The sequence below is a fragment of the Brienomyrus brachyistius genome, chromosome 2 (genome assembly GCF_023856365.1).
Source record: "Brienomyrus brachyistius isolate T26 chromosome 2, BBRACH_0.4, whole genome shotgun sequence".
Classification (NCBI taxonomy): domain Eukaryota; kingdom Metazoa; phylum Chordata; class Actinopteri; order Osteoglossiformes; family Mormyridae; genus Brienomyrus; species Brienomyrus brachyistius.
In genome coordinates this window covers 30,419,250-30,431,575 of record NC_064534.1, presented here as the reverse complement: position 1 = coordinate 30,431,575, position 12,326 = coordinate 30,419,250, and the positions used below count along the sequence as shown (strand labels likewise).

The following is a 12,326-nucleotide window of genomic DNA, read 5'->3' as shown; positions in this document are numbered from 1 at the left end:
ATTGAAACGAAAAGAAATATACTTCGCTGTCTGTGTAAAGAGTCCATTTTGTCTTTTTGTGCTAAAATGTTACACTGATCTTACCTGGTGACTCTGCCTTGGTGTTGGACTCAAGCACCATTGACCCAGACTTGGCCGCAAACCCAAGTGACTTATAGTCAAGCTCAGTAACTAAGGCGCCCCCCCCGAGCCCTGGGCTGAATGAATGGCTTTTCTGCTGATTTGTGAAGTGCACGTGTTATGGGAAGATTGTTGAAAGAGACCTCTGTTTGTTTCTAATGATGGACATATAGGAAAAAGACAGGAAAGAAGGAAATACTGCCATAGACCTGCTATAGAAAGATGAATAGTCTTCGAACGCTGTGATATTTTAGTCCAATAGACCTAAGAATCTTCAGATCTGCTCTTCAACAAGGAGTGCAGTTCTGCACTTCACTACTGTTAATGTACTGTTGTGTGTTTTTATTAAAAGAGTTGAAAGCTAATGCGAAGCCAAAAAACATATAATCATGCTTAAAGATGCCAACATCAATGGACACTAATTGCTAAATATGTAGCATTATGCACAATCTATAGACATTTTGCTACTTCAAGGCGCCTCCATAGAAAACCTTTTATTCATAGTAGTTTCAGATTCTTTTTTTCTCTCTGAATGAACTTATTTCATATGCATCCAACCAAGAAGCTCAATCTAAAGACATGAACTTAGAACTAAAGTATTTCTGGTAATGTCCTTCTGTTTATGCCTTCAATAAAGTACTTATATTTATTCAATAAAATGTCTAGTGGTGTGGAAAAAGAAATAATAATAATAATAATAATAATAATGATAATAATAATAATAATAATAATAATAATATCTTTGTAGATATTAATCTTTGTAGGGTCAGTTTCTGTTCCAGAAATTTGATGAGTGTTTACCATCCATAATAATAACATCCATAACATATACGGTGGTCAGGATGAAATGCTTGTCATGAATTTGGATCATTGTATGGAATTTTTACTTTCTTACAGTGGCCACACTTTAGCATGCAAGACGGCAGCGAAACCATTAGTGCTGCAGAATGGGGATCTCTGCTGCTGTTTTACATGCTTCAGAAAACAAATCAAAACATTTCCCTGCAGTGCACACAGGGAAAAAAAAAAAAGGTGACAGTTTTTGGCTCAATAATTCAGTAATGTGCACTTCATTAATTGGCAAGCTGAGAGCGTAGCCATGTCGGGATATTTCTTGCTAATATAGGATAGTGCAGCAGTCTCGTGCGTACGATGTGATGCAATTATAATGGAAGTGAAAAGCGTTTGTAAAATGTGATGAGCTGACAGCTAGCCATAGTGCAATTATGGACAAAAAGTGAGAGAAATGCTTATGTGAGCCTTCGGGGTGGCTTGTGCACCAACAGCCCTTATTGACTTAAAGAAAACATGGAGCGATTCATGGCAATTAACCATGGTAATTAATGTGAGCCAGGGCAATCTGTGATAAATCCTTCAAAGGTCCCAGTCCGTGCAACAGAATCCTGGGTTGTCAAGTCAGTTGGGGGGTGGGGGGGGGGGGGGCAGTGGGGGTGGGTTGTGGGTGTGTAACAGGCAGTTCAAAAAGAGGAGCGCAAGGGGGTGAGTCACTAAAAAGAGCCTGTCGCTCTTAATGCACAAATGGGTCATCGGCAAGTGAGAGACTGCTTACTTGGGAAGGATTTCCATAAATCCCTAAGATAGGACTGGAAAGGGGCCTCATGCTGAGGTGCCAGGGGCTTAAAGCAGAAATACACGCTCTCGTGAGAAAGAAGAAAAAAAAAAAACGGTTGTTTCCTGTGATTCCTTGCCAGCTAGGAAATTGTAACACCTGCTTTTGTCTATCCCCCAGAACTGGGGGCAGTAGTTACTAGGACCAGAGGGAGCTGTTAGTGACCTGCATTTGACATATGTGACTTGGACCGCAGACAGAGAAAGGACTTTCTAAATCTATACATCTGCTCTTCCAACCTTTGCTACTGGAGGTGAAAATGGCACACCTCGAAGGGGGGTGGGGGGGGGGGGGGGCACTGGAAAAGGTGGAAAGGTGGTCATGGTCTACCTTCTGAGGAGTAACCCAGAAAGACAGACGGCTTCCCTATCAGTATGTGTGTTCCGGTCCAAAAACCTTAAACAGGTGGTTTGGATGAATTAAAGGCATCTTGCGACTATCCAGTTGGGGGCATCTGAGTGGGCTATCTGGCCCTCGAGGCGCGTAGTTTTACATTTGCAAATAAAAACAATGGTGGGGGGGGGATTAGGAGGAAGGGGTGAAATGAGCATCCAGATATTTGCAAACTGTCGCTTTGAGAAAAAAAAGTGAGGCCGCTTTAAGAAGCTTATGTTATTATAATGTATAAACAAGATAAGGCTGGGAAGTTCAGCTGTGGTATTTGGTCTAGAGGGACGTCTTTCACGCTCAGCTCCGCTTACACTGGCCTTCTCCAAACATGAAAGAAAAACCTTCAAAAAGTAGCAAGTTATAGATATTACACTTAGAATAGATATTTATGCCTTATTAATCTACTCAAGCCTATGCTGCTGAACCAAAAATGCCCACTCTATCGATGTTTCTTGGATAGCAGAAGATGTTTTCTGAAATGTAATTTATTATGCATGTTAGCAAAGCTGAGCAATGGTTGTTTTGGCCGTGTTTCCCCCCACATCAGCTACCCATCTACTCCCCAGCCCCAGCACAGAAACTCCCCCCGAGGGCATGTGCTCTGACCTCTGACCCTGCCACGTCAGGTTGGCTGCTTGGTCAGTTTTTTTTTTTTACTTCCCACCACACCCGGGGGTCCCCTCCCCCATGATGACTTGTATCCATCCTTCTGTCTATCTGTACAAGTTCATCTATCTATCATTTGCTTTCCTTTTACTACTCTTGTGTCAGATTTCTTTTAACAACCATTCCGACGAATTTTCCAATTTACAAAAACTGAGACTGAAATAATAATTTTCGATAAATAAATGCGACTCTATTTTCTCTTGATGCATTTATTTTACTCTGTAGAGTTAAATTAACATATAAAGTGTAATTCAAATTATATATTATTCATTTTATGGCATAATAACCATAATATATTTAAAGGTAATGCGTGCACTCTTCGAACGTATCAATTAAATGTCGCTGGTGACGGGATCATAAAACATCTTTTTAAAAATGCAAATGACACAAGAAATTAGTTGCTCACAATTATTAAGATATGAGTGATGCAGTTGGTGTAAATGGACAGAGACAGGGAATGCATTGTTCCAAGGTTATTTTTCTCATTAAACCCAATTTAGCAGACGTACTTGTTGTGTCCCTGTGATTAATCGAGAATGTGCACAAAATTATCATCCGCAGCATTCATCACATGAACCGACTTCCTCAAAACAGGCCAATGCACTAAAAATCCAGGCTTTCCAAAACAGAGAGCGGTGGTGTTTATCTCTTTAAGAACTGCACACTCCACCACGTTACTTTGATTGACAATTGAGAATTGTCACTCTCCTGTAGCCCGACTTCTCGTTCTTCATTCCAATCTCAACACAGCAACCCATTCGATTGGTTGGCGCCCGCGTAGCTCAACGTAATCGACGTCTTCAAGTCCACAGCAGTAACTCTATTGGTCAATTCTGCTGGCTGCGTCATTTACCCACGTGGAGAGATTGCTTCCATTGGCTGTTCTCAGTTTTCGGGGCGGATCTTCGCATGGTTAGCTCTGAGAGTGTGAAACCGCGTGTGAAAGTGACCAGTGGAGGAGAGTAGGGTAAAGAGCGGTGTTGCTATTCCTATTATAGAGATTATTATTATCACCAGTACTACTGTTTTTTCATTGCGTGATTTTATTGGTATGATATTTTGTTGGACACGTACCGCTGAGTACTTTTTGGTCGCATAGGGTGTTTTTATACATGTCAAACATTGCCCCGAGCTGATCGTTAATTGGGGGCACAGTCGCAATTAACTTTTGACGATTCAATTGCGTGCGTTTCTGGATGGGTTTTGGACTTCTGTCGGAGTAGTTTTTGTTTGTTTTTGTCGTGCGCTCCTCCGCTAGGCTTCTTTTGCTGGATATTGCTATCCGGAGCCAACATCATCACATTCACAGAAAATACATTTCAGTGGAGTTTTATTATTATTTTTTTTTGCTGTTTTTGGTTGTTCGTCTGGTGATTTAAATTTTTCCCCCGTCGCTTGATTGTATTTCTGTCTCTCCGGTGGAATACCAAAAGCAATCGAGAAATAGCTCGCAGTTGGATCCGAGTTAGGTAATTACAGAGCGGCGGCGGTGGAAGAGCCTGTTTTTGTTCTGGGGAGACACCGAGCACACGAGAACGACGGGGGGGTCGGCCATCGGTGCTTCTTTTGCGGCCCCTTTTCATCGGGGACGATCCAGGATGAATTTATCCTAATCTCGAGCTCTCCTTTCGGCGATTCCGAGTTCTTCCTGAAACAAGCTTAAAACGTAAACAAGCGCGACTTTCAGATTCCCGAAGGAGCTTCCGCGATGTTTCCCCAAAGCAGGCACCCGGTGAGTCAATCGATATCCGGATAAAGAACAACTTTTCTCTTTTATAGTTTAAAGATGGTGTGTTGCATGGATTGATAGTTATGCCGGCAGATGCATTGGGAGTGTATGCCTCTGCCCGCGACGCCGTGCTGCATGGTCGCCTCCCCGCGATCGCCGCGGTCCTTTGATCGGCGCTACTTAGTGGCTCCCTTGTTTCAAGCATCCCCTTTGTTTCTCATTAGATGACCTAAAGTAACACGGCCAGTCGTGCTGTAGCGCCTTTCCGCAGCCGATCTGCCATGCACTATTGTCGGAGGCCACATCCCAGAAGAGTTGCACTACAGTTTGCCCGATGCTTTTATTACTGTTGTTAATAATCATTATGTCAGATCTGGCTTTTGGGGGAGGGGAGGGGGGAAACGGGTCCCCGATGTCACATCTGCGTTTCACGGCGTATTCAAAAACACGTACTTTTAGTATAAGAAAGGGACGTTGTTTCAGATTTTAAAAATAACCTCTTTCTTTTACAGACCCCGCATCAGGCTCCTGGGCAACCATTTAAGTTCACAATCCCGGAGTCCTTGGATCGGATAAAGGAGGAATTTCAGTTTCTACAGGCCCAGTATCACAGGTTTGTGCGACATCTGATTAACATGAGAAGAGCTGAAAGGTCCCCCCTCCCATGTAGGCTCTTTGTGTCCAGTCTGCGGTAGGTAAAGCTGCGGTATGGCTTCCGAGCCAGACGGTGGCGTCTAAATCACTTTAAATAATCTCTGTCCCCCTCCCGTCCAAATATGCCATGCGACTCTCTGTGCCCGCTGTGTAAATATACTCTATACTACAGCATTTTTTTGGATCTCGTATTCCTGGCTTATAACTGACCTTTAATTGCGGATGTTTTTAAAACATGGTTTGTACCGATGACTTTTAAAAAGATGTCATGTCCCATCCTCCTTTATTTCATAATTAGAAAAAAATACAGTGAATATCTGTGAATCGTGATAGTAAAGTATATATTTCGTTGTGTGTTTGGGGATTTGGGATTTTGGCTGGGATCTTACTTAAGACGCTTGTGGGGATGTAACATGAATTTGTATAAACCCATATTTGACCTGGCGAGCTGCTGTATGGCACTGAATGCTTCCCTATTAGAGACAGCTGCTAGAAATGTCATGTTCTGATTGTTACTTGAGAGGCCCTCCCCCACACGAAATGCTCAGAGACGGGCACCACATGTAGTGCTGGGCCTGGAGTTGCTTTGGCTGTAAATTAAGTATCAAAGCATCGGGTTTACAAAAATTGGCTGCATGCTATGGAGGGGGTACATGGTTGGGCGTTGCAGCTGTCTTCCGCGGACGTCCGTATTTCATTTAATGGCTTCTGGCAGGGATGGACATTGGGTAGTTGATGGGGGATAAGATTGTGAATATTCCTTCTTGTGTGACGGTCTTGTGGGGCTTGGAATCTGCACAGGGGTTTCTGCCCGATGTTGTATTTTGGTGGTGACCTTTTTCGTTATTTTTTTTGTAAAGTTCGCAATCTGTACGTTTCGTCTGCAGCCTGAAGCTGGAGTGTGAAAAACTGGCCAGCGAGAAGACGGAGATGCAGAGACACTACGTCATGGTGAGTTTGCGGTCTCCTGCCAGTCCACGAAAAGCCCCAGTGAGGGTTTTGTACCACAGGCTGATGGTGAGGTGGGCGGTTCGTACCCAAACCGATGTGTTTTACGAATAAAACGATGCTATTGTCTTTTGTCTTTTGTTTTTTTGCAGTACTATGAAATGTCTTACGGGCTGAACATTGAAATGCACAAACAGGTAGGTGATATTATTTTGTTACCCTCCCCTGCCAATTCTCTGCTCTTGATTTGAAACTGGAGTACAGCTGGCTGGGGGGGGGGGGGGATGGTGGGCTGGTTGGGGTTAGCGTTAGCGTCAAACCTGTGTGGCAAATCCTTTGGCGTAATGAGAAAAGCAGGAGACTTTCTGAGCTGGTTTTTATGAAAGGACTCTTCTGAAGTTGATGGGGAAAACATTTGTGTATGGGTCAAGCCTGGGTGACACTCCTGAATCAGTGGGCGGGGTTTTGTGGGTCTGGCTCATCATGGGGGGGGGGTCACCAGCATAACTCGCAAAGTCTTGAATGCTGTGACATATGAGCGATGTCTTGGGACAGTTGACAATGTCTTTTGTGTTGGGGTGACGGAGCGATTGCTCAGCGTCCGCATTCTGTGTTACAGTGGTCATCGTTTGGAGAGTGTTTGTGGTTGGGGGGGTGGGGGAGGCTTGTTTATGTGCTTGCCAGTGCACTCTGTAACATCGCGGTCTTGGCAACGCCATGGCCATTAAGAGCCGATTGGTGCTTTATCGGCAGATCACCGTTAGTTGACAGCGTGGTGGTTCAGCCGTGGAATGAAATTCTCACTTGATGAATTTGTGCTGCCTTTCCGACCTCCCACCCCCTCGTTTGATTTCATTACCGTGCCTGCCTGACCCGGCCCGGCCAGCCAGTGTGCCGGTGGGGGGGTGGCAAGTGGAATTGATTAGTGGAGTCCACTGTTCCTGTTTCCTCCCCTGTGCCATGTTTGGAGCCATTTATTAAGCTTGTTTGCTGGGAATGGCACCGAGTCCTGCTTTGTGTGTGTGTGTGTGTGTGTGTGTGTGTGTGTGGAGCAACTTATTTCACTTCGAAGGATCCGAGGCATCTCATCTCCGCCCGCACGGAACCTTCTGGAGGATTAGCAGGGCTGTGGGGCCGACCGAATTAATTTTCTCTTAATTGCTTCTAAAGCAGAGAGGGAGACAGGCATGGCAGAGTGAGGCAAATTCCGGTGAGATCCTGTAGGGTTTGGCTGGGGGGGGGTGGCTGGAATGGCTGGGCCTGTGCTTATGGGAGGGGCGGGGCGCGTCACGCTTGCGGGGAAAGACCTCGGTGGGAGGCGGGACGGGCTGGGCTGCTTCGGGTGAGTCCCAGGCAGCCGCAGACGAGCGGTAACCTCAGGGCGTTGGCAGCGCCGTTGTTGTTTTGGCCTTTCTGGTGCCATCTGTCGTGACAGAACACACACCCCGGTGGCCCGCCAGAGCCCGTCGGAGGTACGGGCGCGTCCAATAAGACTGGGAGGTGTGGTAAAAATAACCGCCGTTATAATCGCTGCAATAATGCATTCATCGCGCCTGGTTAGGTGTCTGCTGGGGACTCTTTGGGGGCTTGGTGGGTCTGACATCCAGGCATCAGTGTTTCTGTAGCGGGGGGGGGGGCGGCAAGGCCGGCTTTCTCCCTGCAAGCCAGCCAGCCCTAAGTGCTCATTATGTTGTAGAGACGAGCCAGGACGGCTCCCATTACTTCTGACAGCACTTCTCTCCAGAGGCAAGCAGGCCGGGAACGCGCCCCCCCCCTCGTCCCTCCCCCGCTGGCCCTCAGATCGTTTCTCTTTTATTGCTTTTAAGCAAATGCTGGCACTCATTGTGAGGGAAATGTCATCCTGACAATGTCTCTGTCGGCAGGGGGGGTGGGGGGGTGAGTGGCCGTCCGGCGGTGGTGGCGGTGGCCCCGTCACCGGGGCCCACTCCGTGCAGGGCCTGGTGGGGGCCCCCCGCTGCTGCCCTTTCTTCTCCCCCCTTTCTGGAAGGCTTTAATTCAGCCTCCCATTTGCTCATTCAGGCCCCTGTCATACTTTGCGAGCAGACTCAGATATTTTCTACCTCCTGGTTCGTGGCATGGATGGGGGTGTTTTTTTTTTTTTTTAAAGTTACAGAACACCCCCCTTTCACTCCGGATTGGTCCTGGAGGCACAAAAACCCATGGAATTACAAATCGGCTCTGATTTGCTGGTATAAGCCGTGCGGCGGTCGATGTGTGTGCGTGTGTTGCTTCACTTTCATTAGTTAAAATTTCGCCAGTCTCACTCAATCGCCATGCCGTTTTGCACTTTGAAAAGCGGTACGCTTCACTTCACTTGTAAGAGCTGTTTACTCAGCCATCCCACATGCCCCCCCACCTCTCCTTCACAAAAAAAATAGCACAAAGTGGCTGTTGCAGCCTCTGACTGTTTGTTCTTTATTGGGGGGTTTGGCTTTGAGACAGGATTTCCCATGGGGAGGGGTAGAGGTGGCTAACAGCGTAAGGAGAGCCGCGGTGGGGAGTGGTCACGGGTCATCGGGCTGCCCCAACCCCACTCCCCTTCTCATTCGACCCCCCCCCCCCCCTTTTTTTTACCCCCCCCCCGTACCACAATGCACCAATTCATCCATTGTGTGGAGGAGAAAGAAGAGGCAGGTTTGCAGAGGCTCCAATGATTCTCAGATGATTTAACTGAAACAAAAAAGTCTTAAATAGTTTCCGCTGTCCCCGGTTGCCCTGGGGGCCTTAGGTCTACAGACGGTGGTCTTCCACATGGGGTCGTTCAGGCGGCCATCTTTGGTGCACCTTAAAGGATTTGGAGAGACAAAAACAGTTTGGTGAACAAATTCTCTGCTGTCCTACAGCACGATGAGGGATCTACAAGTTATCTGCAGGGTTGTGTCGGATTCTTCAGCAGATGGTGTTGGAGGTCCGCCTCAGTCGGTCTAGTGCTAACACCTGCAGAGCCATTCTCCACCATGAATCGTTCGCCAGCACTGTGTCATATAAGTCACCTGACCTTAAAAGACAACCCCTGTCCTCAGGAAGGACCCTGCAAGACCATAAGAAGTTTACAAACGAGAGGAGGCCATTCGGCCCATCAAGCTCGTTTGAGGAGATAGCTCAGAGTTGTTAAAATCTTATCTAGCTCTGATTTAAAGGAACCCAGGGTTTTAGCTTGCACTACTTGAACATGAAGACTATTCCATGCTCTAACTACATGTAAAGAAGTGCTTCCTCAAATTCAGTTTAAAATGTTCTCCTGCTGATTTCCACTTATAGCCACGAGTTCTAGTATTTAAACTAATATTGAAGTCGCCACTTGGCTGAACAGCATCCAGACCTGTTAGAATCTTATATACCTGGATCATGGTCCCCCCTTAGTCTCCTTTGCTCGAGGCTGAACAGATTCAGCTCAGCTAACCTCTCATAAGACATTCCTCTAAGACCAGGAATCATTGCACGTGCAAACGGAACTGACCAGGGCTCTAGTGACAAAGATAACTGAATAAATTATGTTTTTTTTGGTTTTTTTTTTGGGCTGGAAAGATGGATGCAGTTGGAAAAAGTCACAAGGTATTGATGTTGTCATCTGTTGACCTGTTGGCTGCTTTCACCCAAACAGATGCTCTACGATGCGACTGACGCACAAGCATAAACCTTCACATTTGTCTTTGGCAACGTGCTCTCAGTGTTGCGCATAAAGTGGGTTATAATCATTAATAAAACTTTGATTGGAAAGAAATCCCATTTCCTCTCTATGATGGACCAGCTTCAAGAGGATGTAAAAGTAAAATCATCGTTTATTGCCGTTTTCTATTGAATCCGTTGTTGGGACATTATAACCAGATCGACATTGTCGTCAGTTTAGCTGTCGGCACACTGGGTTTGACCCTCCATAATGGCTCTGAGTTGGACCGTTGGCTGCACTGTCTTGTTCCAGTGACACTGGGCCCCGTGAAATCATACAATCCAGTCCTCCTTTGGGGTCCAGGTCCAGCATGCTGGAGTTTGCTTTTACACCAGCTTGAAGAGATTGAAAAGACATAAAGGTTGAGTATAAACTGTCAGCGGCTGGAGACGCCCGTGGCCATGCTGTCTAGATGGTCTTTGGGGTCAGATGTGCTGTGTGAGTAATAATTTACTATTGCTAGTATACTAATACATTGATGCCTTTGTTGGGTAGCGTGCTTTACCTCTGCATTCAAATGCTCTGGCACAGAAATGTAAATAATGCTATGCAAAGGTGAGAAACTTTATATTTAAGTACTTTTGCCACAGAAAGTCTAAAATTCAAAACTTGCTGCCCGCAAATACATGGGTCTTTATTAACAAATTTCGGCAGTCGCATTTAATATGTAGCAGACATTTGTCCAAAACGGTGCACGAATGAGGCAAATAGCGCACATAGCGACAACGTTTATATGACGGGGTGGGGTCTGAGTGCACTCCGCTGCTGATGGATAGCGGTATATGTTACCGTACCATTGCATGTTTTCGGTATACACCGATGGCACCTTGTGCCGTCCTTACGGGCTCCCGTCACGGCTGCTAAGCTCGGGGACGTGCAGATTGAACGCGTTCGTGTGCCGTTAACGTCGCCGGCATCGCCGTATGGGCTGCACTCCGCCACCCGTCAGACGTGATTCTTTTTGGCACGCTTTCTTCCCGCGGCACTTATACCGTTTCCATGGAAAGTCCTGTTATGGGTGTCATGCGGTGTAATGCGTAGAGTTTGGCCTCATTGCTGATTTAGCTCCTTGGAATCGCCAGCGGGTTTGGGGACGCCTGGCTCGGTTACCCGTCCCGGTTTAGTGTGTGAGTTGGTGTCAGCTTGGAGGTGACGAGCTGCTGTTAGTTTCATTGAATTATTTCAAGCAACACATTCTTCTTAATTTTCTTTTGTTGACTTGTACAGAGAGATGTGTAGCGTGCTGGACTCCTGTTTATAAAGGCCGGATAATACGTCTTTATGTGTTCATGTGAGCTCTGTGTTTGTGCTCTGGAACTCATGCTTCCCATTTCATAATTTTTTTTCCTACTAGCAAAACACTGTTCTTGAGGGAAATTTTTGTACCGAAATATAACATGGCCAGTGTTTCGTTCTTTAATATGCATATTCGAATACTGAGTTCAACTGTACACCAGCTTTAGAAACGAGCTGTGTTCTATTTAATGATCCTTTTTGTTCACAGCGGCAGTCTTCCACCGGAAACGTGCAACTTCTGATTTCAGAGAAACAGTTCAGGGTCGGGCTTTAGTCTGGGGTGTAAAGGCCCTAACGTGCCGACTGTATGCGGTCCTGCGCCGCCACACGCAGTGTAGTGGGTCGCTTAGCTGGTCTCGAGTCGCTGGGAAGGTTGCGGGAAGCGACGGATGTCTGGTCACGTTTTTCCGCCTGGAGAATAGGTCGTGAGGTAGATTTTATGAGTATTGGACTGCAGGCGGCCATGTGCCATAGCACAGAATCAGAGTCCTTTGGCTTTTTGGAGGACGGCGGATGAATATGTGGACTTGGTTGGTTACAGCCTGTGGGGCTTTTCAGAACTGGACTCCCAGAAGTGATTGGATTTGGGGAGGGGGGGTGACACTCGCTTCTTATTGGGAAAACTTGTGTACTGGTTACAGGAGTCGTCGTCGTCGACCCGGTTGGTTCTGTTTGAATGTGGCATTGCTGTTATCCCCATCCCTCGACCAGGTGGGATATTGGGGCATCCTTCTCTGCTTGGCCATGTGTGATGTGTGTCATGCCCTCCGTGGGGGTGTCTGGCAGCCCCTCCTGGCCCCTTATTTTGCCCGTCCAGTTAAGGCGGCTTGCAGCCTAATTATTCCATGCTTCTGTGGACGGTTCTGGATGAACCTTATATTTCCCTCAGTCTGTGACAATCCTGTTATGGCTGCATCTTGAAACCAGGAAGTGGACTTGTAGTACTCCCCCCACTGGACTCACACTGGGTAATCCCCACACTCTCGCTGGCATGGGAGTGTGGCACCGGTGCCCGATCCGGCATCATTCCACCGTTCAGTCTGCTGCACGGTTTCCTTGATCGCCGTTGGTTCTTTTCTGTGAGCGTGTGTCACTTTCACACTGACCAGAGACCTCAAACCATCCTGAAGAAGGCCATCACCACTCCTGTTAGCCGTGTATTAATAAGCATCACAGATTTCTTAAGGCGCCTTGTGTAATTA

The 12,326-nt window shown here is 46.7% G+C and overlaps 1 protein-coding gene across 4 annotated transcripts in view; it reads left to right on the top strand.

Annotated features, from left to right (window-relative positions):
- Positions 1-3,726: 3,726 nt before the first annotated feature.
- Positions 3,727-12,326, top strand: part of LOC125716327 (transducin-like enhancer protein 1) — a 32,516-nt gene continuing 23,916 nt past the window's right edge. For all 4 annotated transcript variants that reach the window (XM_048988518.1, XM_048988509.1, XM_048988501.1 and 1 more), the window contains exons 1-4: positions 3,727-4,538; positions 5,048-5,148; positions 6,077-6,140; positions 6,290-6,334. In XM_048988518.1, the coding sequence (XP_048844475.1) occupies positions 4,515-4,538; positions 5,048-5,148; positions 6,077-6,140; positions 6,290-6,334 (234 nt within the window). In that variant the 5' untranslated portion in view covers positions 3,727-4,514. The remainder of the gene's footprint in view (positions 4,539-5,047; positions 5,149-6,076; positions 6,141-6,289; positions 6,335-12,326) is intronic.